The 19,840-nt window shown below is 43.3% G+C and overlaps 1 protein-coding gene across 1 annotated transcript in view; it reads left to right on the forward strand.

Annotated features, from left to right (window-relative positions):
* brip1 (BRCA1 interacting helicase 1) overlaps positions 1-19,840 on the forward strand; it is a 42,542-nt gene that overhangs the window by 20,798 nt on the left and 1,904 nt on the right. Inside the window, exons 15-19 of the mRNA XM_004537977.4 lie at positions 8,807-8,969; positions 9,578-9,699; positions 18,434-18,546; positions 18,626-18,708; positions 18,814-19,131. Coding sequence (XP_004538034.3) covers positions 8,807-8,969; positions 9,578-9,699; positions 18,434-18,546; positions 18,626-18,708; positions 18,814-19,131 — 799 coding nt within the window. The remainder of the gene's footprint in view (positions 1-8,806; positions 8,970-9,577; positions 9,700-18,433; positions 18,547-18,625; positions 18,709-18,813; positions 19,132-19,840) is intronic.

The following is a 19,840-nucleotide window of genomic DNA, read 5'->3' on the forward strand; positions in this document are numbered from 1 at the left end:
TAATGAGCACGACCGTCACAGTTTTCCGAGTCTCAAGATGGAATTTTCCAATTGCTTGTTTTGTCAAACCAACAGTTTAACTCCAAAACCGAAGATGGGAGTCTCTAACACATCTAATGTGTATATGCACACAGCGTTATGTCATTTTACTTCCACACTGTCACGGTTTTTCCTACATATAAAATAAACTAATAATTTTGGTGCCCCCGAAATTCCTTCCTTGACCTTCCTTCATATAAGATCTTTGGTTTTGCTTGGTTTGGTTAAGACGTTTAATTTACTCAAGCATGAAGTACATTTTTGCTTACCAGATGGCAAAAATGTTGCACAGCCTCGTCTTTCTTTATGCACTGTGAGTATGTGTGTGTAAAACCCCCAACAGCTTTTTATGATTAGGAAAACTCTAACAGCGTCTCTTATATTGTGATTCCAGCAGTGCAGTAAAAATGTAGCTATTCCTTTCTGTCTGAATACAACATGTGATCTGTGTGGTGATGCCTTTTAAAAAGAAAGCAACATTTTGAAATTAAAATATGTTTTTAAACATTTATGTCTTTGTTCATATTTAAACGCATCTTTAAATATGAACAAAGTAGAAAAGCTGGGCTCAGAGACACAAACATTGTAACAATGTTTCGCTGAACTCTTGTTCACTTTGGTTTTAAATGAGATTTTCGAGAGTTCGGAACAAATGTAAAGCTGTTGGATGGAGAAAATGCTTTTTGTACATTTTTGTAGTCCAATGACACGACCTGAAGATGCTGTTTGATAGTGATGTGCAATACCACTGATTTCCTTTCCAATCCGATACCAAGTAAAATTCAGGGTGGTATCGACGATACTGATCCGATACCAATACTCTGTACAAAAACTTAATGTTTCATTGTATTTCATAATGCAATTATATATTGTATTATGTAATTGTAGTAATAATATAAGGATATAGCTTAATAATGATTAAAGGACATCAGACTACTTGTTCATATTGCTTAATAATGCAGAATTATCATATAGAAATAAAAAAAAATTGAAGTTTTGCGCTGTTTGAACACCTTGCCTGCCTGCAGCACTAAAGGACTCTTCGAGAGACATCTGTCTCGCCCTAGTAGCACCTGTCCCTCTCCTCCTCTTCACTTCGCCTCAACATAAGCTCATCATGTTCATTGATATGATTTACTCTGAGGTGTTTGACGAGGTTAGTGGTGTTTCCACAACACCTCACTGTCTTGCCACATGTATCGAAAATCGCATCTTGGCTGTTTGTGGAGGTAAAAAATGTCCACACATGACTCCGTTTACGCTCAACCACTGTTGTGAGTGCGCATGCCAGGGGCTGCGACAGATTTATACAGCTGTATTTTGCATATGTCTATGAAAGGCGCAAGAGGAAGTAGTTCCTTCAAATTTAGAAGATCTGAATGATATAGTTTCTTTCTTAACTGTGTTCCTGTTAATGATAAACTACAAATTTACCCCAGAGTACTTAAATATCGATATTTTTGTATGAGAATCGATTCTAGAACATAAATTACTGGTATCGGAAGAATCAATATTTCAGTATCGATCCGCACACCACTACTGTTTGATTGGAACTTTAAGATGATAATCTGCCAATGCATTCATTGGTTTTAATCCTATAGAGTTCTTATGGGTCTATGAAACTAGGCCAAACTGTGGTAGACACCTCAGGAGTTGTGAGGAGAAAAATCTTCAGATTTATTCAATAAAGAGAACGAGATGATAGTAAAGGCCTGGCAGGCTGTGATTGGTGCAGGTGGATACTTCTTATTATCTGGACTTTATTTTATAATCACGTTGGAAGGCATTTGATGAAGGTTCGAGTTTTGAGCGGATCCACCGCATCGAAGTGGAGATTACGACCATAACTCATTTTATAATGAAATGAAAGATAACTGAATAATGCTTCAAAACACTTAAGTTGACATTTATTCTTATGAAAATTAGATGATGTCGTAGCAGATGACGTCCTCCTCTTTGGGCAGCATGCAGCGTTTTTGCAGCGTTCTGTTGTCACCGCCGATGTGGCCGGGCAGACGACGAGGGAAGAGCGGCATCTCAGAGGTGGCAGGTGGCTTCTCGCCACCAGTCTTGGCGTGATGGTTGCTGTGATATTTTGAGGGTGAATAATTTAAGCCGCAACAACACGTCTCCCCTCACCACTGCGAAATGTGGCTCCTAGCAGCATGTTTCATTAATGCCGTTGCCTCCTATCCCTTTCCATAATTCAGCAGGCACTAGAGGAGCTCTGATGTGTCGCCACGTAGCTCACTGACACAGGGGATCTGGGAAAGGAGATAGAGTGAGGCTAGATGCAGAGGAGGTGAAAGATGGAGCGATAGTAAGGGGAGAAAGAGAGGGGAAGTGTAAAAGTGCGAGAAAGACTACAGTTCACTGCTTCCGCCGCGTTGTTTCACCACCCCGTCCCAGTTGGCAGAAGGATCTGGCCCACTTTACTGCGTCAACGGCAGAGGCTGAGCGTTGCACCTACCATGCCTAGAAAGGGCAATGCATTATTAACACTGTTGTGCTCTCCTATGTGCTAAATACTGCTCATTCCCATTCATGTTGTACGGGCATCATAACGTTGCTGCTGTGAGATCCCTGCTGAAGTCTAAACATGGTGGTTCACAGATAAATTCACTTTTAAATGACAGCTTTGCTGCTTTTTAGAAGCAAGTTCAATAAATGCTTTTCTCCTGGATGTGCAGTGAAACATAATTATAATTAGAGGTTTTTTTAACCAATATATACCTATACAAATATAAAAATGAGCAGTTTTACCGAGTATAGTCTCCATGGTGTTGAATTGGTAAGCCTCACTTGTTTTATTTTTCTTAAATTAAGTTGATGATAAAATTCTGGATGGGAGAATTTTCTGTTTTATTCGTTAGATTAACATTTTATAACCAAGGTCCGACATCTAAACAGCAGGTCTTCAGATGATGCCCCTGAATTATTCATGATGCTGCTCATGTCTGTCATTTTGGTGGCTGCAGTTTCTGTGTTGAGTGTCTCACACTCCTGGTTGAAAGTCTTTGTTGAAGGTGTTGAAGATTTGTTTGACTGTACAATGGTCACTTTCACACATGCAGCCATGCATCTTGATAGCATCACACATTTTATTCCATACTAACCCATTTACAGATATGTTAAAGAAATGCAGACAAGTATTCCTATGGCACCCCCACTGGGTGGTTTAAATTCCAAATTATTCCACAATTCTAAAGAATTTGAGAAATGTAAATGTAAATGAAGAGAGTGGAATAGTACAAAGACAGCATGTATAAGGATATAAGCTGATAAAATGTGATTGTGTTTAAAAAATAAGAAAAATCCGCAGTCCTTGTGTGAATGTCGTGGTAATTTGGCGATTCCAACTTTGGTAAATCTGACTGTTTGTACAGGACAGATGTTGCAGAAGTTTGAATTGATTTTAGATTTCGTTTAATCCACACAGAGTGAAAAATACATAAAATCACTTAAATCTTTTAAAAAATAATGCTGCAGGTTCTACAGTAACTTGCCGAAGCCGTTTTAACTTCTTCCCAGTGGACATAATTAACTGCAACCGGTATTTTTTGTTTGCTAGTATAAAAGGATTTGTTTGACAGCAGTCATAGACTGACTAACATACAGGTGTCGAACTCCAGGCCTCGAGGGCCGGTGTCCTGCAGGTTTTAGACGTGTCCTTGATCCAACACAGCTGATTTAAATGGCTAAATGACCTCCTCAACATGTCATGAAGTTCTCCAGAGGCCTGGTAATGAACTAATCATTTCATTCAGGTGTGTTGACCCACGGTGATATCTAAAACCTGCAGGACACCGGCCCTCGAGGCCTGGAGTTCGACACCCCAACACATTTCATAAAGTAGAACAATGAAGGAGGACTAGCTCCAAATTCTTTAACTTTACCTCAGATCAACCACTAGATGGTTGAAACTTGGACACAATTTTGTGATCCAACAGGAAAATGATCCCATATGTTACGCCCCAGTCTAGGGGTACAGGAACATAACATAAGGGGTAGAAAGGAAGTGAACCATACCCAGAAGCCAACCTTTGAAGTGAACGGTGGTTTATTTGTGTCTACACTGAAAACTGAAGCCTGGGGTGAACAAAGGACAAAATAACAAACAAAAACAAGCTAAGTCAGGAAAGGAGGTGTGAAACAAAAACCAAACAAAAGACACGTGCTACACCTAACTCCCTAAACAGGAGGAAACGGTACAAGAAAATAATAAATCAGCTCAGCCCTTCTGTTTCAGTGTCTATTTACAAGTCAACTAATTTACACACTATATACAAACAACTCTGTAAATGTGAGGAACCACACACGAGTAACACAAGGTTTGAAAGCCAGGGTCAGGTCTGCTGCTGTGGTCAGACGCTATGGACCATGCCGGGTCTGTGCCGGGAAAACAACCAGTCTATATGAACTGTATTAATTCTGCCAAGAAGAGTGAAGTATTCAGGCAGAATTATATTAAATATCAAGCACCCAATTCTTGTTTCGTTTCATTATTTTTAACGCATTAATGATGTATGCTGTACAATCTTTACCAAAATTTAAAAAGAAATCGCGAAAATGACATGACAGGAGGACGCAAATCCTTTTGGGGCTGCAGTCGACAGGTTTAAAAACGCCACCGCAGTCCTCTATTGCAGCGGTCTCCAACCTTTTTTGCGCCACGGACCGGTTTATGCCCGACAGTATTTTCATGGACCGGCCTTTAAGGTGTCGCGGATAAACACAACAAAATAAAACCAGTACCGGTACCGAAAAAAAGAAAATTTATTCATAACGCACGTGAAAAGACCCAGGAAAACCGAGTAAACGATAAAAACGATAACAAAATAACGCTGAAAACCGATAAAAACCCTGAAAACTATACATTTCACACCTGAGCCTCAACTCTCGCGGCCCGGTACCAAACGACTCACGGACCGGTACCGGTCCGAGGCCCGGGGGTTGGGGACCGCTGCTCTATTGGACCAATGTTGTACTTCCATGTCTCGGCCAATCAGGTGGGAAAAGGGCTTATCTAACTGCCAGATGGTGATTCTAGTGCGGTTACCAAGGCCTCTGTGTTTAATTTCTCTGCAGGACTTTAGCCTTTTTGCCCAGGCGATCAGTTTGTAGTCGAGACTGGTCTCCTGTCTGTGCATTAGGCGACTATTATCCCTTTAAAAACCCCATGATCTTCTGATGAACTGTGACGATCGTCATCATCTTTAGGTGATCAATACAGAGACCAATCAGATTACAGACGTTAGATTGCCCAAACCGATCCGCGACTAAAGTGTTCACCACAAACCTTTATTTTGAAAGGCCCTTTGTGTTATTCATTGCTAAAAATACAAACCCCGACCTTTTGTGTAGTGAGTATAAAACACCGTCAGACTCCGTCACATCAGTTTTATCAGTAGGAACATTTTGTCTCCATACTCATCTCCATGTGGAATCACCTCCTTTCCAAGCGTAGCCTGGCAGATAATGGCTGTTTTGTTTAGTGGTAGATCAGCCTAAAGTACATAACCTGAATTATTCATCTCTCGCTTAAGACTGCATTGCAAAGCAATTGCAGGGCAAACAGTTTGCTGAGTTGAAGATGCACGTAAGGGGGGTCCTTGTTGATGTAATGCTGCATATTTAGTGAGTGAGTCATGTTTTATTGATGCAAACATTCTGACCTCGCTTGCTTTAGTAGGCACCAACCTGATGAAATCTTTCCCACGCTTCGTTTGATCGGTGTGGGGCCGTCACACTGGATTGCAAAAATATATCAGCGCTCCCCTGCTGTCCCATTTGCTTCTGTTGTTTTCCTCAGTACTGCACAAAACCCAAAAAGTAAACTTCTGTGCTGTTTGAGGTCTGCTGGTTTGTGGTGTTTTGGTTGCAACACAGGTGAACGCAATAGGTTTACAAGTGTGCAAATATCCTCTGCATTCCTCCCAGCCGAAGGTCTCACCTGCAGCTAGCTTACGATCGACAGTTTGACACTATTAACCCATTAAGAAGTTTTCTGCTGACTATGAGAAGAACTTTTATTTGACCCTTCTAACACATTTCCACGCCAGTGAAGCCTCTTTCTGGTTGTGAAGCCATGCTTATTCAAGGATGTAATCTGCACAGGACCAACACGAGTGGGGCTTGGATGAGGGCTTTTAGATCAATGTGCCTCCCCGGAGAGCTGCTGACTTTTTGCGCTAACAATAGTACAGCAACAGTGATTTTTATTGCAGAGGAGGTTTGAATACATCAGCTCTCTGCCAAGTTAAAGTCGAGAGAAGAAATCCAAGCAGTGTGAGGACACAGGAGCAAACATAATTGCTTTTCTTGTTGCAAGGTTGTTTTAGACTTCGAAGGTGTATTAATATTTCACAGTGTGGTACCTTGCACAGGGTACAGATTGACACTGTCTGAAGATGGTGGGTTACTTATTTGCAGATATACAGTTAGGCCCATAAATATTTGGACTAATTTTGGTTCTGTGCATCACACAATGAAATTTAAATGAAACAACTTTCAGCTTTAATTCAGTGGGTTGAACAGAAAGAGGAACTAAAGCAGTTGGACAAATTAAAACTGAAAAGGAAATGTCCATTTCTAATACTTGGCTGAAGACCGTCTGCTGCCAGTGACAGCCTGAAGTCTTGAACTGGTGGACGTCACCAGATGCTGGTTTCCTCCTTTTGGATGCAGCGGCTTTCAGTTGCTGTTGCTTTGTAGGCCGGTCTGTCCAAAGTTTAGTCTTCAACAAGTATAATGCAGGTTCAGTTGGGCTAATATCAGGGACTGGCTTGACCATTCAAGGATATTCCTCTTCCAGCAGGTCAGCTGCTGATCGAAAGGTTGGTGGTTCGATCCCTGGCTCCCCCAGTTTGCATGGCAAATATCCTTGGGCAAGATACTTACCCCAACTTGCTCTCCGATGCATCCATCGGAGTATGAATGCGTTTGAATAATAGTTAGAAAGCACTCACAGTATAGATAATAGTGCTTGTGTGAATGGGTGTGTATGGGGTGAATGTGGCGTGTTGTAGAGAGCGCTTTGAGTACTCCAGGAGAGTAGAAAAGCGCTATAAAAGAATCAGTACATTTACTTTTTTCTTGCCATCATTCTGTTAGAGGTTGATCTTAGTTTACTCTGTCCAACAATGATTTTCCAGAACTGTGCTGCTTTTTTTTAGCCAAGTCCAATCTAGCCTTTCTATTCTTGAGGATTATGAGTGGCTAACAGCCTGAACCCTGAGTATTTACTTTCACGCAGTCTTCTCTTTATGGTAGACTTGAATATCGATACGCTGACCTCCTGGACAGTGTTGTAACTGGCTGCTGTGAAGAGATGGAAATGATTCTGCGATCATACACTGCTATTATGTTCCGTGGACTTCCAGGTGTTTTTGCATTGCTGAGTTCACCAGTACTTTCTTTCTTTCTCAGGATGTACCAAACTGAAGATTTTGCCACTTCTAATATTGTGCCACTTTCTCGGATGTTTGTTTTCTATTTTCGCAGCATAAGGATGGCTTGTTTCACCTGCATGGAGCGCTCCTTTGACCACATGTTTTCTGTCCACAGTAACATTTTCCAAATGCAAGCACCACACCTCAGATCAACTCCAGGCCTTTTGTCTGCTTAATTGATAATGACATAACGAAGGAATTGCCCACACCTGCCTGTGAAATACGGTTGTATAAGGACTGAATGGCCCGTAGCAATGGGCCAGGCACCCCATACTCCCAGAGCACCCCCCACAGGACCCCCCCGAGCGACACGGTCGAATGCCTTCTCCAAGTCCACAAAACACATGTAGACTGGTTGGGCAAACTCCCATGCACCCTCAAGTATCCTCGAGAGGATAGAGCTGTGTTCTGCGACCAGGACGAAAACCGCATTGTTCCTCCTGTATCCGAGGTTCGACTAACGGACGAACTCTCCTCTCCAGCACCCTGGCATAGACTTTCCCAGGGAGGCTGAGGAGTGTGATTCCCCGTTGCAAGAGCTTGGTTTGCATAGCCGGCAATAAGTCGGACTTGTTCCTGGTGGGTGATGGGCTCCACCAGGGCTGCCCTTTGTCACCGATTCTGTTCATAATTTTTATGGACAGAATTTCTAGGCGTAGCCAAGAGGTGGAAGGCTTTCACTTTGGTGGTCTCAGGATCACATCTCTGCTTTTCGCAGATGATGTGGTTCTGTTGGCTTCATCGGGTGAGGGCCTCCAGCTCGCCTTGGAACGGTTCGCAGCCGAGTGTGAAGCAGTGGGAATGAGAATCAGCACCTTCAAATCTGAAGCCATGGTCCTCAGCCGGAAAAGGCTGGAGTGCCCACTCCGGGTCAGAGATGAGACCCTGCCCCAAGTGGAGGAGTTTAAGTATCTCGGGGTCTTGTTCACGAGTGATGGGAGAAGGGAGCGACAGACGGATTGGTGCAGCGGCTGCAGTAATGCAGACCCTGTACCGGTCTGTTGTGATGAAGAGAGAGCTGAGTGTAAAAGCGAAGCTCTCAATTTACCGATCTACGTCCCTACCCTCACCTATGGTCACGAGCTGTGGGTAGTGATCGCAAATACAAGCGGTGGAAATGAGTTTCCTCCGAAGGGTGGCTGGCCTCTCCCCTAGAGATAGGGTGAGAGGTTCAGCCATTCGGGAGGGGCTCAGAGCAGAGCCACTGCTCCTCCACATCGAAAGGAGTCAGTGAGGTGGTTCGGAAGAAGATGGATGGATGGACATTCTGTTTGCTAAAATCCTCTGTGGTGATGTATTTCCTGTTTTCTAATCAGATGCTGGATAAACTGAGAGACCGATGGACCAAAACTGGTCTCTGGGACAAGCTAGAGCAACAGAAAACGGTGATCACAGAGCCCCGTGGTGGTGGAGGCAAGGGAGACTTTGATGAGTTGCTTCACACGTACTACAGTGCCATCAAATACTGTGAAGAAAAAGGTGAGACTGATACACATTGTTATGCTGACTCTGGAACAGCTGCTGTTTACTAGTGATTCAATGTGCATAATCCACAGCTGAATAATCCAGAATTCAGCAGGTTATTGTTATTGTCACAAAGTTTGTGTGCCTCTGTTAGAAGCAATCTTAATAAGAAACTGGCCAATGACCAATGACACACTCTTTGGAAAGGGGCTTCTCAATGGCTGTGATTTAATATTATTCTTATACGAGGATCTATAAGCTCATTAAGGTTATCTTAATGACCTTGTAGTACCATATCATCCCATTAGAGCACTTCGCTCTCACACTGCAGGCCTACTTGTTGTTCCTAGAGTATTTAAAGTCGAATGGGAGGCATAGGGGGTCATATGATTGTTGGGGATTTCTCTGCTTTCTTTGTTACATCTGTGTTTAGAGGCTAAAAAAGTAAATGACAGAAATTGTTTTACTATCCAAAAACTTGGATAATGAATCCTTCAAATGGATGCTAGATCTGCCCAGCATCCATTTCAATGAGTCGTACCACTCGAACATAGTTGCGCACCACATACACGCCTTCTCCCACGTCATGTTCACGGCTCATGGCGTGTGTTTGTTTGATACAGATGGTGCACTGCTGATTGCTGTGTGTAGGGGTAAAGTGAGCGAAGGGCTTGATTTTACGGACGACAACGCCAGGGCAGTAGTCGCCGTTGGAATTCCCTTCCCCAACATTAAAGACCTCCAGGCAAGTAGAATCCCAACAACAAGCTGTGGGGCGTGTGCTTCAGGGCTGCAGGAACTCAGGCTATAAAAATGTTGTAAGATTTTAATGTTATAAAATCCAAAATGTGAATCATTTTTACATAATTAGCCAAAACATGAAGTGTGATGTGATAGAAATCATTTTTTTAAAAAAGTGTTAGACATGTAACAGTATATGTAACATCTGCAGCTCTCCACCTGTTTATCACTGACACAGCGTCATCCACCTTTAACAGTGCCTGTGCAAAACCTGTAAAGCAGTTGTTTGTAAAGAAAGGGTGGCTTTGGCAGCACAGTGTAGGTTGGGCCTGTTTAGTTTGTAAGCATCTCCTTCTTTGCTCTTCAGTTTTTTCTCTTTGCCTCTGGTATTGAACACTTTGAACACGATAACTCACAGACATGAACGTGCACGCTCACACAAACACACACCAAATAAGAGCATCCCTTTTAGGTGATCCATGAAAAAGAATCCCAAAGCGATGTTGCCGTGTCTGGCCTGTCCTTAGCAGATAAAGTTGACCTTTAAGTTTGAGTCCCTTCCTCCCCTCCTGCCTCCCACTTTCCTCCCCTTGACTCCTTCTGATCCTGCTGTCAGAGCACAATGAAGCTTTCACTAACCTTTTCTGTCAGGGTAGAAAGATGTGTGGCTGATTGAGGCTTCCTCGGTCCTTTCACCTTTGCTTTTCACCTCAGCTGTCAGTTTCACCTCTGTCAGCTCTCAGGGCATGTCTTCAATTTTGCTGATTTTTCTTTATTTGTTTGATTTTTGGGGGGTGTTCTTGGTTTTAGCGTTGAAGAAGTGGGTCCAAGAGCTGTCCAAGCTCCCAGTTCACAGTTTTGTGCCAGTGTTAGTGTGAGAGGAGGTTTGGCTCTTTTGTACAGTTTTGCTGTGGTTTGGTTTTTGGTTGTACTGAATTATATGGTGTTATTTATTCATTCGGCTGACAAATTTATGGAATAAATACAATAAAAGCCGACTCACAGTATGTTGAAAGCGATGTTTCAGACAGGAAACAGGAACATAACACCGGGGGGAGGATTGAGGAAGCTAAAGCTAGTTAAGGGGGACGTGGAGCTGACCAAGCATGAAGATGCTGCATTTCTAATGACACACTGTGCATCAACAGCCTTTGTTTATTTGCAACATGCGCAGAGCTCCACAGACAGATCGCTGCTGCGTGACCAGGTGGCCTGCTGACACTCCTGCTTCTCACCGTGACTGTCCTTCATTTTTGCCTCCTTAGTTACACAACAAGAACACAGTTGTTAGCGTAGTTTTCCCCAGGGTCAGAACTGTAGTCACGTTAGACCCATCTATATCACTTATGTTTATACCAGCATTGCTAGCTTCCATTGTAGCAGAAGGAGCTAGTTCATTTTTATTAGTCTCAGCTTTATACAGCAATGTGACACAATGCATTTGGATGCAGTCTGACAGAAGTCATAAAAATGTCATTTATATTTGAAAAGACTGGCTGTCAAACGTTCTGTTTACTGTGGACTGAATGTGTTGGAATCCATAACGGTCTGCTTGTTTTCATCATCACTTTGAAACCTGACTTTCACATTGTCTTTCCATCTTTTTTGTACTGCACTCTAGTCGTGTTTCCGTCCTCTTCTTATCTTCTCTTTCAGCCACAGAGGCAGCCACCAGAGAAGCCCTGGGAGCTCTAAAGGTCTCTGAGCTAACCCCATTACACTGTTGAGAGGAAGAGGACATTGACACTAATGACTCTGAGCCTATGTAGCTAGCTCCCATAACATGCTAAACTAGCACACAGACCTCTGTCAGACACATAACAGCTGCTTTAAGGGACAGAAAAGTTCAAACAAACAAAAGTTATAATAATGTAGCCATTAACAGATCAGTCAATATTTGTAGATATGACAAAATAAAGTTTTCATGGGGTTCTGTGCAGAATGTATAAAGCACCTTGATTCTTTATTTTTCAGCCATTCGGTTGTAGATTTGCTGATGTGCTCGATATCACTGTCCAGTTTGTATGACCCTATTTTGCCCAAGCTTTCTCTATTAGGTCCAGTGGCTGCTAAACGAGCCCAAATCATTATCCCATTGCCACCGTGCTGACAGTTTGGTTTTTGTCAAACGTGGTGCTTTGCATCTGTCAAAAGGCCGTTGTTCCAGAAGTCACGAGGTTTGCAAACCTAAGCTGAGCTGCTCCGTGCTGTCTCCTGACAGTTCTTAGTGCACTCTGGTAAACGTTTAAATTTTACATGCCAATTGAGGCCCGTAGAGTCTGAGATGTTGCTCTGAACATCAGGTGGACCTTATGATGAATTTGCAGGTACATCCACTCCTGGGAAGATTGTAGCATTGTGAGAACACACGGCTCTGTACTCCAGACCAGCACGCAGCCAAAGCTGTTACAGAACTTACCTGTAGTTGTACTAATGTTGTTTCTGAAACAGCTACAAAGAAGTGTGATCTTTGTCATGGTGCAGTTCTGCTCATTACACAGTGTGTCCTGAAGCCAGCCTCTTCTGTCCCCGGTCATAGCGACCCAATACACAGATGCACTGATAATTCTGACGTGTAGATGACGATCGAATAAGTGCCTCACGAGCTGATCATGTGACCTCTTCTTTCTCATATTAAAACGTTTTCTTTACTCACTGATTTTCCTGCCTTTAATTCCCAGGAGTAATGCTGCTTTCTCCCAGCAGTCTTAGTGTGTCTGGGTTTGTGCACACCTTTCATGTATTAGCACGCTATCACGTTTACTCCGCACGTCTCACAGTGACATTCCTTTAATGCATACAGGCTCACACACACATATGTGACATATCCTTACATAGTCACTTCCATGCACTAGTGCTAACCTGTGCATTCTCCTGAGAGCACAAATGGACCCAGACACATTAACGCATTCATTCTGCTGTTATACGACAGCACCCCATTGCTAGGATAAGAGGTGTAAGCCCTGTTCTCTCCATTTAAACTACTCCAGCGCTCTCGATGCCTGCGCGGCCTGCATTCCCAGACGGGCATAACCTGTAGACGCTGGAGCACGTAGCATTTTACTGGCCTGTTGTGTTATTGTGACAAAGATCAAAGGTTGAACTTGAAAAGTCCTCTGCAGAGAAAGCCTTGCCAAAGGTGGTATTACATTTATGTTGAGTTTTTACAGTGAACAGTCACGTCCTGCGTGAGTAAGTCAAACAATAAGTAGGTTTAACAAGCAATAAAAAGACACTTACAACTGATAAGGCATCTCTCTCAGTTTAATGAAGAACACAGCCAACCTTTGTGGTTGCCCTTTATTAGAGACACGAGAGCATTTGCCTGTAAGCTTTTAAAACGAATGGATAACGGGGATTTTAGCAGAATGTTGGAGAGTTCATGGAACTCCTCAAGAATAGGTGCTGATGGATGCTCCAGGCACGCTCAAGCCACTGTACATGTGGCTTTGTCATCAGTAGCTGAAGTACTTCTACATAACACATGAGTATCCTTTGTTTAATCCTCGTTCTTCTTTTGTTAGTGCATTCTCGTGATATTATTCAGTAGTGTCTAAAACTCTGTTTATTCTCTCAGAGAAACAACACCAACCAACTGTCCGTGTTGTTAAAGCAGCTCTCAGACGTCTAATGCTAAAAACAAGCAACCGTGACCATGTGATCAAATGAGTCTAACCAGGGATTCATTAAAAGCTGTCCTGGTGGTGACTATGTTTTGTTTTTTTCACAAGAGCTATTTAAATATTGGTCCTAAATAATCCACACAGGTTGAAGATGATTTATCATCTACAGAAGGATGACCCATTTCAACATAAACGCTAAAGTTTACACTTTAAAAGATTTGCATGGTTGCACGTTACAGACGCATGTGTTTAAGGTTGAGACAGCTTTGTGTTTTAGCATGTTGTTGTTAGCTGAAGGTGTTATCGTAATGTATGCAGTTGCCCTTCTGTTACTGTTAACTCTGTTAGCACATTTAAAAAGAGCCTGGAAAAGTCCTGGGAGCGCGGCTGAAGTGTGATAGCTGCACCTACGCACAGCTGGTCCAGCTTTGACACACAGCATGCAGTCCTGGGGGTGGATAGATAGTCAGCCCCCCCGAAACCTCCAACCCTGCAGCAGCTCGGGGTCTGCTGTCTGCTTTGCATTGTGTGCAGCTCAGCGAACCCACACCCACCTGTCCGCACCCCACAATCATAGGATATTCTTCTAAATATGTTTTTTAGGGTAATATCACTGAGGAGCTGTCTCCAGGTCCAACATACTGTCACTTTCTTTTTTTTTCAATATGTCATCGTGATGTCATTAGCTAGAGTAGCTTCCTTTCACCCAATTTTTTTACTAAATACATATCCGCACCTCAAAAACATGTTTCTTCAATTACATTGCAGCTCGCCAATTCCACCCTCACGCGTCTGCTACTCCTTGTAGGTGCCGTGCGTGTCCTTTAATCCAAGCAGCTTTGAGATCTGGTAATCAAAGGTGGTAATCGTGGCTAAATCAAGACTGACTTAAGACAAAGACCAAAATGAAATTTAAAGAGGACTCGAGACCTTTAGTTAATGCCTACACTAGAGTCGAGCTGATTTTTACCAAGAAAACTTGTGAAACAAAGACGACTTTGAAGCAGAAGTTCAGCTTCTACGTTCTTTTTGATGTGGTTTACCATTCACTGCCAACTTGAACTTAAGCGTCAGATCAGCAAGCTTCAACCTTACGCTCAGTCCCGCAGCCTGACTTTACTAGTATGGGCTCAAACTGGTCATAAATATTTTAGCGCGGTTAACTCGCACCGCGGTCCAGCCCCACGCACGGGGCGATCCTTGCTAACGGAGATTTGCCTCGTTGATGCGGTTATGGCTTTAATGCCATTTTAACGAGATTAACGCTGACAGCACTAAAATATTTTGTACTTGTAAATCAAATGTGTAGTTGTGAGTTTGTGAGTAGTTTGTAACCTTGTAAACCAAAATATCTGAAAATGTTATGTTTGTGCATCTTTAGATGAGAATTTGTTCGTGAGAATGTTTTTGTTAAGGTCTGCTTACAGACACGAAGCAAAGAACGAAGTGTAAAACTCTGCACTCGCACACCGTGGCTGTGTGACTTTCAACTTACAAGTACAAATTTTGACCCAATTTTTCTTCCTTTCAGCTGATTGGCCAATGTCATGTCAGTCACAAATGTAACAATCCAATCAGAGAACAGATGGGTTTGGCTGTCAGTGATGCTATACTGAGCTTCAGGTCCTGGAAGGGGAAATGCCCTTTCACATGCCGGCGTTTTCCTTCATCAGCACAAGGAAAACATTCTGTGCGTGTCCGAGTTTGGTGAATTGTTGTTGCAGGTTTACGTGCTCACACAGGGACCTCCGGAGCCTTTTCAGCGGCTCTGTGGACCTCGGGGGGGGGAAGCATTGTTGTGGAAATGACACACTCTTCACTAGTTGTGATAGTTACAAAGCTTTCTTCGTTATGAATGAGCCATACGTTTTTATTGAACGTTTGAAGATAATACAACACAAACTCTTGTAGAGGACATAAAGACAGAGAGATACATGCTTTGGAACGACAAGGATCAGGTGCATCTAGTACACGACAGAGCACAGCGGCCAGCGCAACAAGTTTTGGATCCTTAGCTCTTAGTCAGCGGTGAGTGCGTCTGTTGCGAAAGGGCCTTTATGCTGCACAGTGTGACTCGCAGCAGTGGTCCCGGGTCAGCCCTGACTGTGTGTTAAAGTAATAATGGTATTTCAACTTTATCCTTTCAACAGCTACCGAAGGTTAAGGGACCTAGCTTGTATGACCCCTATGGGATATTCCTATAGAGGTCCTCCAGCTTCAAACTGCGTTACCTGGAAATACAGTTTGAAGCTGGAGGACCTGAAGCTCAGTAAAGCACCCCACCGACAGCCAAACCCATCTGATTGGATTGTTAAATTTGTGATTGACCAATCAGCTGAAAGCAAGAAAAATTCGTACTTGTAAGTTGAAACTCACACAGCATAAATGTATCTGTGAGCAGACCTTAACAAAAACAGTTTGTAACAAAGTCTCATCTGTGGATGCACAAACAACATTTTCTGATATTTTTGGTTACAAGGTTACAAAATCCAGCTCACAACTACGCATTTGAGTTACAAGTACAAAATATTTATGACCACAATTTGAGCCCATATACTAGTCATGGATATTTCCTTTGAGAGGAACAATTAAAGAATAAGTAGGTCTGTATGAAGCTCTAGTGTGAGCTGATCCATGAGCAGATTGGAGTGCGATAGCCTGATGTCCTAGTCTGATGTCCTGAGTGTGAGCGCACACACACACACGGAGGCTGTCGGAGACGAGCCGCTCAGCTGTCAGCTCGGCCACATGTGGCAGATGAGGCGCTCAGCAATCTCAGTGACAGGCACAAGATGTCCCGGACTGCCAGGGGCGTGCACGCTGACACTGACGTGCATGCACACGCCCTGCGTAAAATGTAGCTCAAACGGATGCGAATCATGCCTAGTGGTCAAATATATGTTTTTAGGGATGAACAGGTTGCTGTAGAGGACAAGGCGAAGGCAAGCGAGCGATCTCTTGACATTTTAACTAATCCCTTCTAGCTTGTGGTTTCTTGCACATTTGTTAGATTTGCTAGCAGCCAGGATTGGCTTTTTCACATATGCAACCTGTCATGTCAGATTGGACGATGACATGGGACAGACCAGGGATGTGATGGCTGGAACACTGAAACGGACTGTGATTGGATTTAGATGACACCACCGGCTCGAGGCTACCGGCCTTTCTCGGGCTCTAGAAGTAGATTCTTTAACTGCTTTGGTGTCTCACATGTTGGCAAACCTCTCACCGTGAACCCGGCAGCGTTTTCGAGACTTCCTGCGATACGACCACACGGACGTCCCTCCTACTGAAAACCTCTGTTATTGTTTTAAATCTCTTGATAAGCGTCGGCTTGCAGTCTTCAACCTATAAAAACCTTTTTATTGGTTTTAGTGTGTTCCAAGGTAGCAGCAGGTGTTGCACGCATGTTTGCATGCTTGTTGGGTGAGGTGTGATTAGTCACAAACCAAGTTTAGGGTGACATTTAGGATTTCCTGTGACTCTGCTTGTTTGTTTACGCACACAAGCCCGGGAAGGCCACAGTGGCATTGCGTGATTGGCGTGAGGGAACAGCCCGTACCTGTCATGGCCCCGTGTTTGGTGGCTCTGGGCAAACACACGGTACCTGTCAAAAGCAGTTAGAGCCCCGTTCAGCAGCCTGCCCTGCACGGCATCCCGTCAGACGCCAGCTGAACTTTTCACTTGTCAATTCTGAAAGGTTAGCGCTAAAATCAGCAGCGACAGATGCAAATGGTTGGATGCTTTCCTGGCATTTCTGCGCAGGGATGCTTCATGTCGCCTCGACCACCTTGTCTGCCCCCTCCTACCTCCGCTCTACTCTGTCATGGCCTCTCGTTAGCCCCTCTGTTACCCTTTCAGAATACATCTGTCTGTGCAGACGGGCAATACCTCACCACTTCAGGCTTCAAGCTTACTCATATTTCGGGGGAAGGTTTACCCAGTTGATGTTCTCCTTCATAGTCTGTTTTAATTCAATTTGTTCTTAATTATTAACTGTGCATGAATCCTTGTTACCAAAGGTGTTGCCATACAGTTATATGTATGGCAGGGTATTATGTTTGGCTGTAGTCAAATCAGAAACCCTTTCGTGACCAAGCTGTGATTTATAACCCAGATATTTAGTTAGTTTTGTAAAGAAATGATCATTTCAGACATCCAGTAAAAACAAAAATCTAGACATTTTCAGTTTACAGCTCCTCCACACACATCGTAAACTCCCTGACTTTGTACTCTGGGTCTGAAGAAACCAGCCGTTTGTAGCTTGTTGTTTTTATTTGTTACCATTCTTTATATTTTTGGGTGTTTTAAAAACTGAATCAGTAAAATGAATATGGGGCAAAAAAAATCAAAACAAAGAGCAACAATAACCAAAATTTGATGCAAATTGCTGCCATCATGGGTCGTAGACCTCCAACTCCATACTTTGCTGGTTGCATCTCAGTCTTTCTCTGTTGAGCGTCCCGGGACACTCAACAGAGACACCTGCCGCACCACCGGCGACTGAAAGACGAGCCGTCTTCACTCGTTTTCAGTTTAGTTTGAGGAGCCCTCTGAGTTTTTACTCCAAATATTTTTATTGAGTTATTATGAATACAGTTTACGAAAAGAAAAGAAAAAAGGGAAACACAAAAACTGGTTACATTGAATAGAAAAAAGCTTCTCATGTTAGAACATAAGTAAAGGAAAAGAAAACAAACAAACAAAAATTAACAAAACAACACAACTGCGATTAATACGAGCACACCCTTTCCTTATAAACCCCACAGAAGTTAGCTGCAGCACCACTGAGCTTCATTAACAAGCCCTCGACGGACCCGTATGGAGTCATTTTGATTCATTAACTCGAGCTGTGCTTTACTGACTTACCTCCCCGACTCTTACCTCAGTCTGATTTTGGTGAACTCTGGGCTGGCCGGGAATTGAACCCGACACTCACTGCCTAAAGGCATGTGACTGTCGTGTTGCCCTGATGTTTTGCTTTCACCGCTTCTTGTTTTTCATTTTAGCCTCGATGAAATGTTTTTGTATTTTTTTATTCCTGTTGTTTGTAAATATTCTCCATCAACACAAGTGACTTACAGACATTTAAAAGTTGTTCTGTTTGTGTTTCAGGTGGAACTGAAGATGAAGTACAATGACCTGCACTCTAAGTCCAGAGGTCTTCTCCCAGGCAGTCGCTGGTATGAGATTCAGGCCTACAGAGCCCTGAACCAGGCCCTGGGGAGGTAAACCTCTGCAGCTGCTTCAGATTTAAAACTGAGCCTTTTGCACTTCTAAATGAAAACTCCACACTTGATTTTACAGGTGCATTCGCCACAGGAATGACTGGGGAGCTCTAATTCTGGTGGATGATCGGTACAGGAATAATCCTAATAAGTACATCACAGGTACTCTGCACTATTCAGCCGCCCACTTTTACCACTAGATGGCACTGGTTATCCACTGCAAGATGTTTGCTAGCACTTGTCTCTGTTGTGTGTCTGTAATCTCAGGTCTGTCTAAATGGGTCCGCCAGCTTGTCCAGCATCACAGCACCTTCAGCGACGCAATGCAGTCTTTGGTTGCATTCTCTCAGGTGCAGAAGAAGATGGATGGGGCTCCTGCTGACAGGCAGGCCATCAGCTCTACTGTCTCGTCTCCCAGCAGCCACCTAGCAGCCGCTGCAGAGGGACATAGTCTGCCTGAGGCTTCAGAACCTCAGATACCTATCTCATGTGTCAGACTACCTGAACCCCAGCAGCACTCAAGCCCCTCAGCCGACCTCGTTTGTTCCCATACACAGTTGAAAGCTGAACAGAAAGAAAAAGCAGGTGAGATTGATGGATCTGTTGAGAGACGAATTTTCGGGAAGATCAATATCTCTTTAAAGTCTTATTGAAGGACCTAAAAAATACAGCAGGTATAGATCTCGGATCATCAAAGCTGGGCTCTGTCCTCTCTGTTAAGGCCTGTCCAATAATGCTGCCTTGAATGGTACCGAGAGGTTTACATGAGCAGTAACGATGAAGTAACTGAGGGCCAAGTAGCAATGGAGGCACCCATAGTGTTTCCACCCTTTTCTTGTGCATATCATCCTCTTCTTTCTTCTTCTGCACTTGGGAAAATGTTTGATACAGTCCTGATTTTTCTTGATTTGTTTATTTTTGTCTGTGCCCAGATACTTTGCCACCAGTGACATGAAGATGTATTCCAGCTCAGGACTTATTTTTCATTAAAAATGTCAAAAACCTTCAAAGAATCACAAAAGTTATTATGTGGATTTTTAAAAGTGATCTGCTAAATCAGTGGCAAAGTTTTACGTTATCAGACCTGACTGTGGTGTGCTGCATTGTGTAAAAGCATACTAAATTTGACCAATAGGCTGTACAGCAGTAAGAAACACGTGCCAATCAAATTCATGTTGCTTTAATGCGTCTCTTTTACCGGCACTTACGACGCCTTTAAAAAGATCAGTGAAGTAGCCGTGATGTCCGTGGACTCTCATGCATATGTAGAAAAAAACACGGAGAAGGGGCTTCG

The sequence above is a fragment of the Maylandia zebra genome, linkage group LG14 (assembly GCF_041146795.1).
Source record: "Maylandia zebra isolate NMK-2024a linkage group LG14, Mzebra_GT3a, whole genome shotgun sequence".
In the NCBI taxonomy this organism is placed as follows: domain Eukaryota; kingdom Metazoa; phylum Chordata; class Actinopteri; order Cichliformes; family Cichlidae; genus Maylandia; species Maylandia zebra.